The sequence below is a fragment of the Nomascus leucogenys genome, chromosome 13 (assembly GCF_006542625.1).
Source record: "Nomascus leucogenys isolate Asia chromosome 13, Asia_NLE_v1, whole genome shotgun sequence".
In the NCBI taxonomy this organism is placed as follows: Eukaryota; Metazoa; Chordata; class Mammalia; order Primates; family Hylobatidae; genus Nomascus; species Nomascus leucogenys.
In genome coordinates this window covers 91,192,692-91,213,558 of record NC_044393.1, presented here as the reverse complement: position 1 = coordinate 91,213,558, position 20,867 = coordinate 91,192,692, and the positions used below count along the sequence as shown (strand labels likewise).

At 38.6% G+C, this 20,867-nt stretch overlaps 1 protein-coding gene across 1 annotated transcript in view; it reads right to left on the bottom strand.

Annotated features, from left to right (window-relative positions):
* Positions 1–472: 472 nt before the first annotated feature.
* Positions 473–20,867, bottom strand: part of MGAM2 (maltase-glucoamylase 2 (putative)) — a 108,299-nt gene continuing 87,904 nt past the window's right edge. Inside the window, exons 45-49 of the mRNA XM_030825795.1 lie at positions 15,756–15,805; positions 5,289–5,459; positions 3,495–3,963; positions 2,531–2,774; positions 473–1,928 (exon numbers count right to left, since the gene is read on the bottom strand). Of these exons, the coding sequence (XP_030681655.1) occupies positions 473–1,928; positions 2,531–2,774; positions 3,495–3,963; positions 5,289–5,459; positions 15,756–15,805 (2,390 nt within the window). The remainder of the gene's footprint in view (positions 1,929–2,530; positions 2,775–3,494; positions 3,964–5,288; positions 5,460–15,755; positions 15,806–20,867) is intronic.

Sequence of the window (20,867 nt, the reverse complement as noted above, 5' to 3'; positions counted from 1 at the left end):
CCAGTGCTCTTGGTTATGGTATTATGTCATGTGACCCAAGAAACAAGTTGGGCTATTTCAATAACTACATCTAAGGCAATAGTATTTACAGGGCCTAATGTGGTGTTATCTGAGATACCAAAATTACCTGTGAAATCTGTAGCAAGGATATATAGGATACATAAAACACCTGTAGTTTAATTGATGAGGTTATAGGAATAATAACTATAATTTAAAATAATAAGAGCACATATTATGGCTGCAAAATAAGCATCCACAGCTTCTTTGGTGAAACCTATAAGGTTTGTAAACCTTCCTAAACATGTCTGCAATGACGAGAGTGTCTGGAGTAGCTGTGTCTTTTATGGCTAGAGTACTAATATTTGTGAAAACTTAAGTAGCATAAGATAGAGTATCTCATAACTGATTTTCTATATCTGTAATAGTTGTTTGTAGGTGTTATCTGAGGTAACTACCCTGCCTTGAGTAGTAATTATGGAACTTGAGTAGCATTTATGGCATTTGCAATATAAGTAGGTGCAGTAGCAGAGGTATGTACTGTACTGTCAGGAGTGGTAGTATTTAAAGCATATTTTGTAATATTTGTAGTATCTGTGGTAGCACTGGTTGCAGTAATAGGTAAATAACTAGCCACAGAATTTGTTACCATATGGGGAGTTTGTGAATCTAGACCAGTAGCTATTATTGTGTCTGAGGCTGTTGTGATATTTGAAACAGAAATGTGTGTAGTGTTACCCGTAACGCTGGAGTTATCTGCATCAGTAATAACCATGGTGCCTAGATTAGAAAGATTTGTAGGAGCTAATGAGGTGTGGCTTAAGGCCAGTGTTGTAGTAGTAGCAGAATGGGGAGTAGTGAACTGTGTGATGCGTGAGGTGAATTTGTCTATGGAAGTAACTGTTGTATCTGGACTCATGGTGTTATCTTTGGTGCTGGTAGTAGTGACCGTAGCATCTATTATCATGGTACTTTTTGTATCAAGAGTGTTGAAAATAATGGTGTTTGCATTTGTAGGGGTAGTAAAATTAGTAATTTTATCAGTAGTGAATGTATTACTTGTTGGAAACATGCTCACAATAGGAGTAATAGAGCTAGGAATAGAAGTAAGAGTATGGGTAGGAGTGGTAGGAGAAGTCTGGTAATAAGCAGTCATGCCAGGAATAGTATTATTACTTGTAGAGGTAGCATCAGTACTTGGAGAAGGAGTAGTCACAATAGGAGCACTATTACCAGAAGAAGTAGTTGTTATGGAAATACTATCACTAGCTGTATTACCAGCAGACATTGTAGCTAACAGAAAATTTGTCATAGAAGCATCATTATTTGTGCTAGCCACATCAGTACTTGTAGGAGAAGTAGTGTTCATAGCATTAGTACTTTCAGAGAAAGAAGTGGTCATAATGGAAAAACTGTTGCTAGTAGTGTCAACACCAGTATTTGCAAGAGAAGGAATAGCTGTAATTGGAACAGTATTATTAGAAACAGTATCATCAGTACTTGTATGAGAGGTAGCAGTTATATTAGCAACATTAGTACTAGTGCTAGCATTAGTAGTATTTGTTTGAACAGGAGTACTTATATTATTAATAGTAGTACTAGTGCTAACATCAGTAGTACCTGTTAGAGAAGAAGTAGTGGCAATAATTACAGTAGTACTAATGGTGGCATCAGCAGTACTTGTCAGAGAAGGAGTCACTGAAATGGGAACGGTAGCAATAGTACTCACAGTAGTACTACTTGTAGAAGAAGGCATAGTGGTATTAGGAACAGTATTACTAGTGTTAGCATCAGCAGTATTTGTAGGGGAAGGTGTGGTTGTGATAGGAACAGTAGCATTAGTGCTAGCAGTAGTAGTATTTGTTGGGAAAGGGGCAGTTGTATCGGGAACAGTAGCATTAGTTGTAACACCAATAGTACTTGTTGCAAAAGGTGTGGTTGTGACAGGAACAGTAGCATTAGTGCTAGCAGTAGTAGTATTTGTTGGGAAAGGGGCAGTTGTATCGGAACAGTAGCATTAGTTGTAACACCAATAGTACTTGTTGCATAAGGTGTGGTTGTGACAGGAACAGTAGCATTAGTGCTAGCAGTAGTAGTATTTGTTGGGAAAGGGGCAGTTGTATCGAGAACAGTAGCATTAGTTGTAACACCAATAGTACTTGTTGCAAAATGTGTGGTTGTGATAGGAACAGTAGCATTAGTGCTAGCAGTAGTAGTATTTGTTGGGAAAGGGGCAGTTGTATCAAGAACAGTAGCATTAGTTGTAACACCAATAGTACTTGTTGCAAAATGTGTGGTTGTGATAGGAACAGGGGTAGCATTAGTGCTAACACTAGTAGTACTTGTAGGGAAAGGAGCAGTTGTATCAGGAACAGTAGTACTAGTTGTAACAGCAATAGTACTTGTTGCAAAAAGTGTGGTTGTGATAGGAACAGTAGCATTAGTGCTAGCAGTAGTAGTATTTGTTGGGAAAGGGGCAGTTGTATCGAGAACAGTAGCATTAGTTGTAACACCAATAGTACTTGTTGCAAAAAGTGTGGTTGTGATAGGAACAGGGGTAGCATTAGTGCTAACACTAGTAGTACTTGTAGGGAAAGGAGCAGTTGTATCAGGAACAGTAGTACTAGTTGTAATACCAATAGTACTTGTTGCAAAATGTGTGGTTGTGACAGGAACAGTAGCATTAGTGCTAGCAGTAGTAGTATTTGTTGGGAAAGGGGCAGTTGTATCGGGAACAGTAGCATTAGTTGTAACACCAATAGTACTTGTTGCAAAAGGTGTGGTTGTGATAGGAACAGTAGCATTAGTGCTAGCAGTAGTAGTATTTGTTGGGAAAGGGGCAGTTGTATCGAGAACAGTAGCATTAGTTGTAACACCAATAGTACTTGTTGCAAAATGTGTGGTTGTGACAGGAACAGTAGCATTAGTGCTAGCAGTAGTAGTATTTGTCGGGAAAGGGGCAGTTGTATAATGAACAGTAGTACCAGTTGTAACACCAATAGTACTTGTTGCAAAATGTGTGGTTGTGACAGGAACAGTAGCATTAGTGCTAGCAGTAGTAGTATTTGTTGGGAAAGGGGCAGTTGTATCGGGAACAGTAGCATTAGTTGTAACACCAATAGTACTTGTTGCAAAAGGTGTGGTTGTGACAGGAACAGTAGCATTAGTGCTAGCAGTAGTAGTATTTGTTGGGAAAGGGGCAGTTGTATCGAGAACAGTAGCATTAGTTGTAACACCAATAGTACTTGTTGCAAAAAGTGTGGTTGTGATAGGAACAGTAGCATTAGTGCTAGCAGTAGTAGTATTTGTTGGGAAAGGAGCAGTTGTATCGAGAACAGTAGCATTAGTTGTAACACCAATAGTACTTGTTGCAAAATGTGTGGTTGTGACAGGAACAGTAGCATTAGTGCTAGCAGTAGTAGTATTTGTCGGGAAAGGGGCAGTTGTATTGGGAACAGTAGCATTAGTTGTAACACCAATAGTACTTGTTGCAAAATGTGTGGTTGTGACAGGAACAGTAGCATTAGTGCTAGCAGTAGTAGTATTTGTCGGGAAAGGGGCAGTTGTATTGGGAACAGTAGCATTAGTTGTAACACCAATAGTACTTGTTGCAAAAGGTGTGGTTGTGATAGGAACAGTAGCATTAGTGCTAGCATTAGTAGTACTTGTAGGGAAAGGAGAAGTTGTATCAGGAATAGTAGTATTAGTTGTAACACTAGTAGTACTTGTTGGGAAAGATGTGGTTGTGATAGGAACAGTAGCAGTAGTGCCAGTGGTAGTATTTGCACTGGCAGAACTGGTGATTGTCTCAGAACTGGTGGCATTGGTAGATGGAGAAGGATGAGAACTCATTGGGATGGTACTTGTCTTAGTTGGAGTAGGAAGTACAGGACCACCATCAATCCAAGTAACCTCAGTTAACTTTTCCAGGTTGATAGTCTTCTCAGTCAATTGAATAGTTAGTGTCTGCCGGAAAAGAAGAGATAATTTAGAACTTCTTAAACCTCACATGTAGGTCACCTCTTAAATTACAATTTAACAAAAAATGCTGGATTCATTCTTTTCCAGTAACAGGATATAAACATTCCTTTTTGGGTTAGGTCACGTTGATTTTGGTCAGATAAATACAGAGAGATGCTCTGTGTGCATAATCCCTCTGCTGGAAATCTTTTCTTTTCACTTCATTTAGTCAGAACCTTATTGTTTACAAATATTTGTAGCTGTGATTAAAACCAACATTTATTTCAATCTCTTTGCTTTGCCGTTGGGTTTTAGTCCTCTTGACAGCAGACTGGCTTCATGTTTTCCTCATTTCAAACAGTATGGTGTCTGGCACATAACAGGCATCAGATATGCCATAGAGTTTTTAAAAATAAGGTATTCAAGGATTTTCTGCACAATCTTAACTAGAAGCAATTACTTGCAAGGAGTGGTTTTGAACTCAGTAGTCCAGGTAAAATGCTTTAAGGTAAATACCCAGAAGAGCCTAGAGGGAGAAGATCTATTTGAGTGCTCAGAGGGGCCATTCTCCAAAGTCCAAATACCATCAGGGCACTCATTTCACCTTTTAGAAAACAAGAACTATGGTTATCCATTTTCACTTTTCTAAACCATCCCTTATGGGTTGCTGGCTCCGTATTTATGATGTCTTATGTTCTAAAAGTGAGACACTTTTTTCTTTGTGGTTGCCTTTGGTAACTTGGTATTTCATCTTCCAAAATTCTGGTTTAGTTGGTTCTAGAATCCTCTAGTAGGGCCTGCTATTTATGTCCCCCTGTTTTAGCAACCTTTTCTCTTATACCGCAGGTGGGATGTATTCATTTGATGATTACCACAGTTTACTGCCAATTTTCGTCTACCTGTAAGATCCATCAATTTGACCAGGGACATGAATAACGGCAGGAAGCATGAGGGCAACCTTTAACAGCATTAGGGAATCACACTTTCTTTTGTTTTAGCCTCTGCAGCAGAAATAAGTTTTATTTTGCTAATGTGGAAGACTAACCTATCAAAACATAGCACAGTCTCTTTGGTAAATACATGGAGAGGATCTCATCAGGCCAGTGATCACTGACCCCTAGACTATACTGGAAAGACCATTAATGTTGCACATTTTACAATATGATTCAACATTTGCAACTTTTCAGGAATGTATCTATTGCACGTATTTATAACCATCTAATACATGAAAATATAACAATGATAATAATTTTGTTAGAAAAATTATTGGTGATAATTTTGCAGAATGATAAAATTTACTTGTGATATGCTAATATTCCTTTCAGACCTACCTGATTATAAGGGTCACTCTTGAAATTTGTCTCCATAAATTGCTGGTTGTCATAGGTGAAACTGACTTGTGTCACATAGGTATTCACACCCCAGATTCTAATATACCCAACTTTTAGTGGATTCGAGTCACTCAAATACTTATTGTGTATGGTCTGGATTTGCAGGATGTTCTATAAAGAATTTATAAAGAGAAAAAAATACATAACATATTGTTGATAGACTATGGTCCATATTAAAAGATCGACAAACCTAAATTTACTTTTGTTATATCACTTTGCTATTTCTAGTTATGTATTTAAATTTTTATTGGTACATAATAATTATACATATTTATAGAGAACATGTGGTATTTTGATACATGTATACAATGTGTAGTGATCAACTCAGGGTATTTAGGATATCCATGACCTCAAATATTCAACATTTGTTTGTTTGTTTGTTTGTTTGTTTGTTTGTTTGTTTTGAGATGGAGTCTCACTCTGTCACCCAGGCTGGAGTGCAATGGCATGGTCTGGGCTCACTGCAACCTCCGCCCCCTGGGTTCAAGCGATTCTCCTGCCTCAGCCTCCCAAGCAGTTGGGACTATAGGTGTGTGCCACCACACCCGGCTAATTTTTGTATTTTTAATAGAGATGTGGTTTCACTATGTTGGCCAGGCTGGTCTCAAATCCCTGACCTCGTGATCCTCCTGCCTCAGCCTCCCAAAGTGCTGGGATTACAGGGGTGAGCCACCACACCCAGCCACATTCATCATTTCTTTGTGTTGGAAACATTTCAAATATTCTTTTGTAGCTATTTTGAAATATACAATAAATTGTTGTTAACTATCATCACCCTACTATGTTAGCAAACACAAGAACTCACTCCTGCTATTTAACTGTCTCTTTGTTCCCACTAACCAACCTCTCGTTATGGCCCCCACCCCTTCCCAGCCTCTGGTTACTATACTTCTACTCTCTACACACTTCGTGAAGATATACTTCCTGAGTGCCTGCTATAATAAATTGGGTAATGCCAAAAATAAGTTTATTGTACCAGCATTATGAAAGTTATTTTCCCTATAAGTATTCTTTTTTTGTTTGTTTGTTTTTTGGAGACGGAGTCTCGCTCTGTCGCCCAGGCTGGAGTGCAGTGGCGCAATCTCGGCTCATTGCAAGCTCCGCCTCCCGGGTTCATGCCATTCTCCTGCCTCAGCCTCTCCGAGTAGCTGGGACTACAGGCGCCCGCCACCACGCCCAGCTAATTTTTTGTATTTTTAGTAGAGACGGGGTTTCACCGTGGTCTCGATCTCCTGACCTCGTGATCTGCCCGCCGCGGCCTCCCAAAGTGCTGGGATTACAAGCGTGAGCCACCGCGCCCGGCCATAAGTATTCTTATAATCATTTTGAAAAGAAAATATCATTATTGCTATCTTAGAGATAAGGAAACTGAGGCTCTGGAAAATGAAGTGAGTGGTCCAAAGCAACAGGGCTAGATAACACAGGTAAAGTTGGAAGCACAAGGTGCCCCTGTACATAGTACTGCACGAGTTAAATTTAGAGTGAACAGCAAACAGTCCCTAGACTAAGGACAGTGTGCAAGAAACAGGAAGTTAACCAAATCATGAATTGTTTAAGTATCAATACAAGGGTTAAAATAATATGACATAAATTATGAGGTGGCACATGATGAAGGCCCGAATGAAAATCATAGTGGATATTTTTCATGGATGTGAAGAGAAAGGAAAAATTACATGGGAGGAAGGGGTCAAGAGAGAACTTAGGAGGACACGTAACTTCGGAACTCCTGGAAGTATGGGAAGGATTTATTATGAGACAGGAAATAGGGGTACAGGGACACATTGAACAAAGCCACATTCATTGAGGAGTGCAAGGGCAACCATAGCTGGTGCTGAGCAAACAGAGACGTGAGGCCAGTTAGGTATGTAAGGAAAGATTTTGAAGATTACATGCAATAATCAAGGAGATAGTTGTAGCAGAGGGAAGCTATGCATTTCTCAATTATGTTGGCTGCAGCAGGAAGAGAAAAAAGAAACATGTTCAATTGGCATTATGAAGACTTTTGCTACTGGGCAGGCAGAATCAAGGAAAAAATACGTAGCTCAAAACAAATGGGTGTACTAAAGCTAGTTCTTATTGATTTGAGAGAGTTGATTTTTAAATTTCCTAGAATTCTGCAAGCCAGCTGATGCTTCAAATTGCTTAAGATGGTGGGAGTAGCTACACTACAGAAATTAGCAAATGTTACAAATCATCTCCCACCCCCACAAGCTGGTTTACCAACCAGGAAACCATTGATAATAGTTATCCCTCAGGGAAAGTTGGGAGCTTTCTTTCATTTCAGGCCCTTTATTCTTAAGGAAAAAATCTATCAAACATCACAGAAATAAGAATTCATTTATCAGAAAAATGGAATTTTGACGTTAGATGTTATTAAAGGGCAATCTAATGTTTTACAATTTTTTAAAAAACACAGATTAAACAAGGTATCTTTCCTAGTTTGAGTAATAGCAGTAGAAATAGAACTAAAATTCAGGACTTCCAGATCATTAAAATAATATTCATTAAAATAATATTTGAGAGGAAAAAATATGTAGAGTCTTCAACCCAACTGCTCTTAAGGGCAGAGAATACACAAATTTAATTAGTATACAAAGTCTGGCAGTTAGTTTCAGAGAGGCCAAATGCAGAATGGAACAATATGACCTGATAATCATGTCTATGAGAATAATTCGAAGGTCTTAGCTGACCATGAGATTTATATGAGCCAAACATCTGATACATGTGTTAAAAAATAACACAATGTAATAACAGCAGAAAAAATATAGAATCTAGCTAAAAAGAGGTAGTAGGCAATATGGAAGTCTATGCCATCTTATAGAAATATAAGGGAAACTATATATGTAATTGAGTATTTTCTAGTAGTCACTTTTTTTTAAAAGTGAAAAGAAAAAGGGCAAATTAATTTCAAAATATATTTTATTTACATGATATAGCCAAATGTTGTTATTACAACATTTTTCAATATAAAATTATTCATTAGATTTTTTTTTCTTTTGAGGCGGAGTTTCACTCTTGCTACCCAGGCTGGAGTGCAATGGTGCAATCTCGGCTCACCACAACCTCCACCTCCTGGATTCAAGTGATTCTCCTGCCTCAGCCTCCCAAGTAGTGGGGATTACAGGCATGTGCCACCACGCCTAATTTTTGCTTTTGAGTAGAGACAGGGTTTCTCCATGTTGTTCAGGCTGGTCTTGAACTCCTGACCTCAGGTGATCCCCCTGCCTTGGCCTCCCAAAGTGCTGGCATTACAGGCATGAGTCACCACGCCCAGCCAAATATATACTTTTTAAAATTATACTTTAAGTTCTGGGATACATGTGCAGAAATGCAGGTTTGTTACATAGGTATTATGCATGTGCCATGGTGGTTTGCTGCATCCATCAACCCGTCATCTACATTAGGGATTTCTCCTAATGCTATCTGTCTCCTTGCCCCCCACCCCCTGACAGGCCCCGGTGTGTGAAGTTCCCCTCCCTGTGCCCTTATGTTCTCATTATTCAACTCCCACATATGAGTGAGAATATGCGGTATTTGGTTTTCTGTTCCTGTGTTAGTTTGCTGAGTGTGATGGTTTCCAGCTTCATCCATGTCCCTGAAAAGGACATGAACTCATTCTTTTTTATGGCTACATAGTATTCCATGGTATATATGTGCCACATTTTCTTTATCCAGTCTAACACTGATGGGCATTTGGGTTGGTTCTAAGTCTTTGCTATTGTGAACGGTGCTGCAATAAACAGACATGTGCCTGTTGCTTTATAATAGAATGATTTATAACCCTTTGGGTATATACCCAGTAATGGGATTGCTGGGTCAAATGGTATTTCTGGTTCTAGATCCTTGAGGAATCACCACCCTGTCTTCCACAATGGTTGAACTAATTTACACTCCCACTGACAGTGTAAAAGCATTCCTATTTCTCCACATCCTCTCCAGCATCTGTTGTTTCCTGACTTTTTAATGATGGCCATTCTAACTGGCGTGAGATGATATCTCATTGTGGTTTTGATTTGCATTGGGAAGTATGACCATTTTCACCATATTGATTCTTCCTATCCATGAGCGTGGAATGTTTTTCCATTTGCTTGTGTCCTCTCTTATATCCTTGAATAGTGGTTTGTAGTTCTCCTTGAAGAGGTCCTTCACATCCCTCGTAAATTGTATTCCTAGGTATCTTCTTCTCTTTGTACCAATTGTGACTGGGAGTTTGCTCATGATTTGGCTCTCTATTATTGGTGTATCAAAATGCTTGTGATTTTTGCACATTGATTTTGTATCCTGAGACTTTGCTGAAGTTGCTTATCAGCTTAACGAGATTTTCGGCAGAGACAATAGGATTTTCTAAATATACAATCATGTCATCTGCAAATAGAGATAATTTGACTTCCTCTCTTCCTATTTGAATAAGCTTTATTTCTTTCTCTTGCCTGATTGCCCTGGCCAGAACTTCCAATACTATGTTCAATAGGAGTGGTGAGAGAGGGCATCCTTGTCTTGTGCTGGTTTTCAAAGGGAATGCTTCTAGCTTTTTCCCATTCAATATGATATTGGCTGTGGGTTTGTCATAAATAGCTCATATTATTTTTACATTTGTTCCATCAATACCTAGTTTATTGAGTGCTTTTATCATGAAAGGGTGTTGAATTTTATCAAAGGCCTTTTCTGAATCTATTGAGATAATCATGTGGTTTTTGTCATTGGTTCTGTTTATGTGATGGATTACGATTATTGATTTGCATATGTTGAATCAGCCTTGCATCCCAAGGATGAAGCCAACTTGATCGTGGCTTTTTGATGTGCTGCTGGATTAGGTTTGCCAGTATTTTATTGAGGACTTTTGCCTCGATGTTCATCAGGGATATTGGCCTGAAATTTTCTTTTTTTGTTGTGTCTTTGCCAGGTTTTGGTTTCAGGATGATGCTGACCTCATAAAATGAGTTAGGGAGGAGTCCTTTTTGTTTGGAATAGTTTCAGAATGAACGGTACCTGTTCCTCTTTGTACTTCTGGTAGAATTCAGCTGTGAATCTGTCTGGTCCTGGGCTTTTTTGGTTGGTAGGCTCTTAATTAGTGCCTCAATTTCAGACCTTGTTATTGGTCTACTCAGGGATTCGATTTCTTCCTGGTTTTGCCTTGAGAGTGTGGATGTTTCCAGGAATTTATCAATTTCTTCTAGATTTTCTAGTTTATAGTATTCTATAAACTAGAGGTGTTTATAGTATTCTCTGATGGTAGTTTGTATTTCCGTGGGATCAGTGGTGATCTCCCCTTTACCATTTTTTATTGTATCTATTTGATTCTTCTCTCTTTTCTTCTTTGTTAGTCTGGCTAGCAGTCTAACTATTCTGTTAATCATTTCAAAAAACCAGCTCCTGGAGTCATTGATTTTTCTGAAGGGTTTTTCGTGTCTCTCTGTCCTTCAGTTCTGCTCTGATCTTAGTTATTTTTTGTCTTCTGCTAGCTTTTGAATTTGTTTGCCCTTGCTTCTCTAGTTCTTCTAACTGTGATGTTAGGGTGTTGATTTTAGATCTTTCCTGTTTTCTCCTGTGGGCATTTAGTGCTATAAATTTCCCTCTAAAAACTCCCAGAGATTTTGGTATGTTGTGTCTTTGTTTTCGCTGGTTTCAAAGAACTTATTTATTTCTGCCTTAATTTCATTATTTACTCAGTAGTCATCTAGGAGCAGGTTGTTCAGTTTCCCTGTAGTTGTGTGGTTTTGAGTGAGTTTCTTAATCCTCAGTTCTAATTTGATTGCACTGTGGTCTGAGAGACTCTTTGTTAGGATTTCTGTTCTTTTTCATCTTCGGAGGAGTGTCTTACTTCCAATTATGTGGTTGATTTTCAAATAAGTGCTATGTGGTGCTGAGAAGAATGTATATTCTGTTGATTTAGGGTGGAGAGTTCTGCAGATGTCTATTACATCTGCTTGGTCCAGAGCTGAGTTCAAGTCCTGAATATCCTTACTAATTTTCTGTCTTGTTGATCTGTCTAATATTGACAGTGGGTGTTAAAATCTCCCACTATTATTGTGTGGGAGTCTAAGTCTCTTTGTAGGTCTAAGGACTTGCTTTATGAATCTGGGTGCTTCTGTATTGGGTGCATATATATTTAGGATAGTTAGCTCTTACCATTATGTAATGGCCTTCTTTGTCTTTTTTGATATTTGTTGGTTTAAAGTCTGTTTTATCAGAGACTAAAATTGCAACCCCTGCTTTTTCTTTTTGCTTCCCATTTGATGGGTAAATCTTCCTCCATCCCTTTATTTTGAGTCTGTGTGTCTTTGCATGTGAGATGGGTCTCCTGAATACAGCACACCAGTAGGTCTTGACTCTTTATCCAATTTGCCAGTCTGTGCCTTTTAATCGGAGCATTTAGCCCATTTACATTTAAGGTTAATACCGTTATTTGTGAATTTGACCCTGTCATTATGATGCTAGCTGGTTATTTTGCCCATTAGTTGATGCAGTTTCTTCACAGTGTCAATGGTCTTTACATTTTGGTTTATTTTTGCAGGGGCTGGTACTGGTTTTTCCTTTTCCATATTTAGTGCTTCCTTCAGGAGCTCTTGTAAGGCAGGCCTAGTGGTGACCAAATCCTTCAGCATTTGCTTGTCTGTAAAGGATTTTATTTCTCCTTCACTTTATGAAGCTTAGTTTGGCTGGATTTGAAATTCTGGGTTGAAAATTCTTTTCTTTAAGAATGTTGAATATTGGCCCCCATTCTCTTCTGGCTTGTGAGGTTTCTGCAGACAGATATGCTGTTAGTCTGATGGGCTCCCTTTGTGGGTAACCCAACCTTCCTCTCTGGCTGACCTTAACATTTTTTCCTTCATTTCGACCTTGGTGAATCTGACAATTATGTGTCGTGGGTTGCTCTTCTTGAGGAATATTTTTGTGGTATTCTCTGTATTTCCTGAATTTGAATGTTGGCCTGTCTTGCTAGGTTGGAAAATTCTCCTGGATAATACCCTGAAGTGTGTTTTCCAACTTGGTTCCATTCTCCTCGTCACTTTCAGCTACACCAATCAAATGTAGGTTTGGTCTTTTCACATAGTCCCATATTTCTTGGAGGCTTTGTTTGTTCCTTTTCATTCTTTTTTCTTTAATTTTGTCTTCACACTTTATTTCATTAAGTTGATGTTCAATCTCTGATATCCTTTCTTTTGCTTGATCTATTCAGTGATTGATACTTGTGTATGCTTCACGAAGTTCTCATGCTATATTTTTCAGCTCCATCTGGTCATTTATGTTCTTCTCTAAACTGGTTATTCTAGTTAGCAATTCCTCTAACCTTTTATCAAGGTTCTTAGCTTCCTTGCGTTGGGTTAGAACATGCTCCTTTAGTTCAGAGGAGTTTGTTATTACCCACCTTCTGAAGCCTACTTCTGTCAGTTCATCAAATTCATTCTCTCTCCAGTTTTGTTCCCTTGCTGGCGAGGAGTTGTGATCCTTTGGAGGAGAAGGGGCATTCTGGTTTTTGGAATTTTCAGGCTTTTTGCGCTGGATTTTCTTCATCTTCATGGATTTATTTACCTTTGGTCTTTGCTGTTGGTGACCTTCGGATGGATTTTTTGCATGGTCATCCTTTTTGTTGATGTTGATGCTATTGCTTTCTGTTTGTTAGTTTTCCTTCTAACAGTCAGGCCCCTCTTCTGCAGGTCTGCTGGAGTTTGCTGGAGGTCCACTCCAGAGCATTTGCCTGGGTATAACCAGTGGAGACTGCAGAACAGTTAAGATTGCTGCCTGCTCCTTCCTCTGGAAGCTTCATCCCAGAGGGGCACCTGCCAGATGCTAGCTGGAGCTCTCCTGTATAAGGTGTCTGTTGACCCCTGCTGGGAGGTATCTCCCTGTCAGGAGGCATGGGGGTCAGGGACCCACTTGAGGAGGCAGTCTGTCCCTTAGCAGAGCTCCAGCACTGTGCTGGGAGATCCACTGCTCTCTTCAGAGCTGGCAGGCAGGAAGGTTTAAGTCTGCTGAAGCGTGTCCACAGCAGCCCCTTCCCCCAGGTGCTCTGTCCCAGAGAGATGGGAGTTTTATCTACAAGCCCCTAACTGGGGCTGCTGCCTTTCTTTCACAGATGCCCTGCCCAGAGAGGAGGAATCTAGAAAGGCAGTATGGGTATAGCAGCTTTGTGGAGCTGTGGTGGGCTCTGCCCAGTTTGAACTTCCTGGTGGCTTTGTTTACACTGTGAGGAGAAAACCACCTACTCAAGCCTCAGTAATGGCGGATGCCCCTCCCTCCACCAAATTCAAGCTTCCCACGTCGACTTCAGACTGCTGTGCTGGCAGCGAGTATTTCAAGCCTATGGATCTTAGCTTGCTGGGCTCTGTGGGGTTGGGATCCGCTGAGCAAGACCACTAGGCTCCCTGGCTTTCCAGGAGAGTGAATGGTTCTGTCTCACTGGTGTTCCAGGCACCACTAAGGTATGAAAAAAAAACCTCCTGCAGCTAGTTTGGTGTCTGCCCAAACAGTCGCCCAGTTTTGTGCTTGAAACCCAGGGTCCTGGTGGTGTAGGCACCTGAGGGAATCTCCTGGTCTGTGGGTTGCAAAGACCGTGGGAAAAGTGTAGTATCTGGGCCGGATAGCACTGTCCCTCGTGGCTTCCTTTAGCTACAGGGGGGAGTTCCCTGACCCCTTGTGCTTCCTGCGTGAGGCGACACCCCACCCTGCTTCTCCTCGCCCTCTGTGGGCTGCACCCACTGTCTAATCAGTCCCAATGAAATGAACCAGGTACCTCAGTTGGAAATGCAGAAATCACCAGCCTTCTGCATTTGTCTCGCTGGGAGCTGCAGACCAGAGCTGTTCCTATTTGGCCATCTTGCCCAGGAAGTCCACAAATCATTTTTGAATTATTTTTAGCTAACTTTTGAATATTTCAAATTAGGCTGGTCACATTTCAAGTGCTCAATAGCCACATGTGGCTAGTGGCTATCATACTGGATAGGACAGCTCTAAAATATGCTCTCAGTTCTGATGTTTTAAAAGAAATCTAAGTTAACTGGAGTCTAAACAGAATGATCAGATCTGGAAACCACTATAAGCAGGAAATAGAGGAAATATGAAGTTAGCCTGGTAATATATATTTCTAAGAAGACAAAAGGAATAACTGAGAGACATCTTCAAATATGTGAATCACTGTTATAGAAAAAAATAGATTTGGGCTGGGCGTGGTGGCTCACGCTTGTAATCCCAGCACTTTGGGAGGCCGAGGTGGGCGGATCATGAGGTCAGGAGATCGAGACCACTGTGAAACCCCGTCTCTACTAAAAATACAAAAAATTAGCCAGGCGTGGTGGCAGGCGCCTGTAGTCCCAGCTACTCAGAGAGGCTGAGGCAGGAGAATGGCATGAACCCAGGAGGTGGAGCTTGCAGTGAGCTGAGATTGCGCCACTGCACTCCAGCCTGGGCAACAGAGTGAGATTCCGTCTCAAAAAAAAAAAAATAGATTTGTGCTATACTACTCCTTGGTTAAAGTGACTACGTAAAAATAGAGAAGCAGAATCCAGGTTTGACCTAGAATGATCCTCCTCATACTCTAATTAAAATTATATAGATTATCCATGGGATTACTTAACATGCAAGGTGCATTGATTGCATCATTGTTATGAAATACTCAACCCTTACAAATGCATACCCCTTTCCATGCAGTTTTGCAATGCCCTCCCACTCCAGTTGAGGCATTCTGTCCCTCCTCTGTCTCTGGGCTTGACCATGTGACTTTGCTTTGGTAATGGGAAATTAGTCAACTCGATACAAAAAAATTAAAAAGAACTAAGGGATCTCCACTTTTATTTTTATTTTAGCCCTCTTCCATAATTATGAAGAAGCCATGCCTACACCTTCCCACAAGGCCATGATAAATCTTATGAGAGTCAGCTGACCCCCCCAGATACGTGAATACAGCCAAGATTATCTAAACAGCCCAACAGACCCAAGACTGACTGGAGATGTATGTGAGCTAGCAAAGATCAGCCAAGACCAGGCCCAGATCCTCTGAGCCCTGCAAGCTCATGAGCTAAGTAAGTGCTTATTGTTAGATGCCACTAAGGTTTTGAGGTCTTTTATGCATTATTGCATAATAAATAGCTTATATAGCATTTTCCTTTCAAAATTTATCAGCCAGTAAATCTCCCATCTTTGGAAAACATGTCATACATTTAAGGCCCCATTTTTTCCCCAGCATTGTATGAATTCCAGGTTTCTTTTCATAGAGATGGTATACTGGAAAACTGCCAAAATAAGGATTGTTTCTTCCTTATTTTAACGACAACAGACCTGCATTATAAAAGTAAAGGCAAGAAGAACCTCCTATTAAGATGCGGGATATTACATTTACACAGTTAACTGTAATGTTTAATCTGTAGACAACTGGGAAAAGATTTATAAAATGTAGTAAATTAGTCTTACCTGAGCTGCTATAAAGTTTGCCAAAAAATAATTTCCATTTTCATAGGTATCTGCAAACAAGGAAAAGAAAAGAATAAACAACTGCTAACTGCTTCAATTGCAGCAAGTAATCTTGAGAGTGGTCAGAAAATATCTCAGTGGGGTCACAGTTACTGATGATTCTCACCTCTCTGAGGAGTACTGAAGATAGTGGCTAAGAAACTATTTCACTGCATGTTAGTGTGGGGATGTGCAAATGGAAATGGGTACCTTGCCGGGGTGGTCAGAAGGTTACAAATGCAAGAGAATATGGGTTGAACAAAGGATAGATTAGCTGAAGTGTGGAGACTACTGTTTGGTTATTCTGTGCGAGATAGCAAATATGTAGTCATAGCAGTTCACATAGCTATGATGTTAAAGACTATGATGATAAAGCAGAGGCGAGTGGTTAGGAATTTAGGCTCCCAAGTCAGGTAGACATGGATTGAAATCTCAACTCTTGTACTTAACAGTTGTACAACCTCAGACAAGTTACTTAACATTTTATCATCTATAGAATGGAGATAATAGTACCTAGTTGATGGCAATAAGGTACATAATGTTCTGCTTGTGCAGAATAAGTGCTTAAAATTGATTTCTCACTGTCATCGAAGTCATAATCAATCTTCACCTTCACCATTCTTCTCTCTCTACTCTTAGCTCATCCTCCCACAGTGCTCCAGATTCCAAGCACTTCTGCCTCTGTAGAATTTACTCCATCAGTTCTTCCTATACCTTCTCTGCTTTGTCAAGCTAAATTTATGCTCCAGAGTACTCTGTTCTGATAACACTTTTACTTTATTTATATCAAGCTACTGCCACGTCTCCTTTTTATTGCCATACATCTTAAAAAGGTAGCCTTTGCTGGGCCGGGTGCAGTGGCTCACCCCTGTAATCCCAGCACTTTGGGAGGCCAAGGTGGGCGGATCACAAGGTCGGGAGATCGAGACCATCCTGGCTAACATGGTGAAACCCCGTCTCTACTAAAACTACAAAAACAAAATGAGCCAGGTGTGGTGGTGGGCACCTGTAGTCCCAGCTACTCGGGAGGCTGAGGTGGGAGAATGATGTGAACCCAGGAGGCGGAGCTTGCAGCGAGCCGAGATCGCACCACTGCACTCCAGCCTGGTTGACAGAGCGAGACTCTGTCTCAAAAAAATAAAAATAAATAAATAAATAAATAAACAAATGTAGCCTTTGCTTGTTATATCTGTGTACCCAACTCATAATTCAATCTTACCTCTCCTAAACTCCAGCTCCCGTGTTTCCTTTTTCCATGGAATCTGACCCTTTCTAAGTCACCAGTAACATAGTATATAAAATCTAAATATCTCCTCACATTGTTCAGGATTTTTAGGCCACTTTGCCTACACACCTCTCCTTTGAAATACTCCTTACTTAATGTCTCCTTCACATATGGTTCCTATAACTCCCTGTTTCTTAAAAGTCAGTTTCACTTCATGTCTGTTCTTGGCCCTTCTCAACATTCCAACTCTTGTCAGTATTCCAACATATTCTCTCCCAAACCAACTAACTCTCTAAGTATTCTAAATTACCTCCACTTTTATGGAAGCAATTATACAACCCATATTTTAAAATTTAGTCTTGGCTAGAAAATGTAACCTGGGCAAACACTACAGCCTCTTCTAGCAGTTAATAAAAAATTGTAAAGAATGGGATTCTGTTAACATGTTCTTTTAAGATTATCCTTGAACTAGCCATTATATCACCTTGTGTGAGGAAAAGTTAAATAAATGGTTCCAAGTCTGTTAACAGAACATTTAAGTTACACTTATACACACTGTATCTTAGTAGTTAAAATTTGAATTTTTAAGCCTGTTTGATTTTTAAAAAGGGTAAAAATCTTCTCCATAAAAATTTAAAAGTTTGAAAGTTTCAGGTACTGTTAATTTTTAACCTTAAGACTAAAATATGCTGTAATCGAAAGTTAAAATTTTGTATGAAATGGCTTTATTCCTTTAAATTTTTGAAACATATTGCTCATAGGGGGTTGATTTTGCATACTAATTGCAATGTTATTAACCTACTATGACATCACTCATCTAGTCCTAATTAGCTAAACCTGTATCAAAGGACTTTCTCTGTTCTCTTAAAACATTGATCCTCAACCAGCAGTAATTTTGCCTCTCTGGGTACATTTTACAATATTTAGAGATCATGTAGTTATCTTGAAGATAACTTTGCTTTTGACAACAAGTGGGGAGAGGGCAGGGATGCTGCTAAACACCTATAATAACCAGTCCAGCCACCACCACAAAATAATTATTTAGCTCAAAACGTCAATATTGCTGAGATTGAGAAAACCTGCTTTAAAATAAGGCCCATTTTTGAAAAAGAACAAAATTGAAGAATTCATGCTTCCTGATTTTAAAACTTACTACAAATCCACTGTAATCAAGACAGTGCAGTGCTGACATAAGAATAGACATATGGATTAATGCAATAGAATTGAAAATTTAAAATAAATCCTCACAGTAATGGTCTATTGATTTTTAACAAAACTTCCAAAATAATTGAATGAGAAAATAATAGTCTTTTCACAAATGGTTCTGGGACAACTGGAATCCACATACAAAAGAAAGAAGTTAGACCCCTGCCTCACACCATATACAAAAATTAACTCAAAAAGAAGCAAAGACCTAAATGTAAGAGCTAAAACTATAAAACTCTTAGAAGAAAATTTAGTAGCAAATACTTGGGACTTTGTAATGGGCAATGGTTTCTTAGATATAACAACAAAAGCACATTAAACAAATAGAAAAAAATAGGTAAATTAGACTTCATCAAAATTTAAAAGTTTGTGCCTCAAAAGAGGCACCTGCTAAATGAGAGAAAATATTTAAAAATCATCATCAGATAAGGGACTTTCATCTAAATTCCATAAAGACTGTTTATGATTCAATAATAAAGACACTTTAATTTTACAATGTGAAAAGAATATGAACAATAATTTCTCTGAAGAAAATGTACACATGGATAATAAGTACATGTAAGGATGTTCAACAACATTAGTTATCAGGGAAATATAAATTAATCAAAACCACAATAAACTATAGCTTTTCACCCACTAGAATGACTATAATCAAAAAGATAGATAATAAATGTTGACAAGGAAGAAGAGAAATCAGAACCCTCATACACTGCTGATTGGGATGTAAAATGGTGCTGCCTCTACAGAAAACAGTTGGATATTTCATCAACAGTTAAACACAGAATTACCAAATAAGCCAGAAATTTCACTCCCAGGTATGTATAGTATACAAGAGAGTTTTTTAAAGTGTGTCTATTCAAGAACTTATCCTCAGATGTTCATAGCAGCATTATTTATAATAGCCAAAAAGTGGAAACAACCCAAATGTCCATCAGTTGATGAATGGATATATACCAAGTACTTGTCATGATCTGACAACATAAAATGGTCTGCAGCCCCATTGGCAAGACTGTGACTGAGGCACCAAAGTGTTGAATGTCTAATCATGGGCACCGACTCCTTTTATTATCATTCCTTGCTCACCTAGCAAACCCTTGATTAAACGTTCATCTTTCACAAAGGCTTAATTTGAGAAAAAAATATGTACTTTCCCAAGAGACAAGAATATTAAAATGCATTTAATAAATACAGTTCTTAAATTTAAAAATTGACACTGTAGTATATTATGCCCTTATAAGGCTCAAGTCCTGCCACAGCTTTGAAATTCAGGATGGCTGGTCAACCTCCTCTTTTTGACTTTTGGGTGTCTTATTGTCTTATTATCTTATTAATCACACTAATTTTATTTTATTTACTTATTTATTTTCATTTTGTTTTCAAAAGTTAGACATGCTAATTTTAATGTAAAGTATCTCATATTAAACGTTTAGAATAGAGTTTTATTTACTTTACACATTAATGACACATTTTATTCAGAACTCATGTGCCAGGAATGTTTTATGTATGTTAAATCATTTTATCCTCATAAAATTACAACATGGGTGTATGTTGTAGATACTAAAGAAGAAGAAACGGAGACAACAAAATTAAAGTAATTTTCCAGAAGACTACTGAGATGGTATTCAAACCCAGATCTATTTAATTTCAGAATACCACATGCCTCTCCTAGAGTTTCTTATCAGATTATGTTAAAAAGAAAGTCCAAAGACTGAACTGAGCTCTGAAGAGAGAAGTTGTTTAATTCCTTCATATTGTTTCTTTAGCAAGTTTTCACCCATAAGTAGATAATAAAACCATTTGAAAAATATCTCTTATATATCATATTAAGTGAATATAGGTTATAATATATTATCCATAAACTGTTAGGAGAAATTTAAAACATTATTTAAAATACCATCAAAAACTTAAAAATAGGACATATTTAACAAAATATGTACAAGATCCATATGCCAAAAATTATAAAACATTGCTGAGAGTAAAGATCTAAGTAAACAGTAATTATACAGAGCTAGATAGGTAGATAAGTAGGTAAGTGGATGACAGAAAGAGACAGAGAAAAAAAAGAGACGACAAATATTCAAAAATTGGTCTTAAGAATAAAAGCAATTCCAGTCAAAATTCCAGAAGGTGGTCTTGTTGTTAAAAATTGACAAGCTGATTTTAAAATCTGTGTGAAATACAAAAGAGCTAAAATAACCAAAGAAAAAGAAGAACATGAAGAGTATTTCCTTCTAGGATTTTTATAGTTTGAGGTCTTACATTTAAATCTTTAATCCATCTCGAGTTAATTTTTTTATACAGTGAAAGGTAAGGGTTCAGTTTCATTCTTCTGCACATGGCTAGCCAGTTGTCCCAGCACCATTTATTGAATAGAGTCTTTCCCCACTGCTTGTTTTTGTCACCTTTGTCAAAGATCAGATGGTTGTAGGTGTGTGGCTTTATTTCTGGATTTTCTATACTATTCTATTGCTATGTGTCTGTTTTTATACCAGTACTATGCATGCTGTTTTGGTTACTGTAGCCTTATAGCACAGCTTGATGTTGGGTAGTGTGATACCTCTGGCTTTGTTCTTTTTGCTTAGGATTGCTTTGGCTATTTGGGCTCTTTTTCTGGTTCCACAGGAATTTTAGAATAGTTTTTT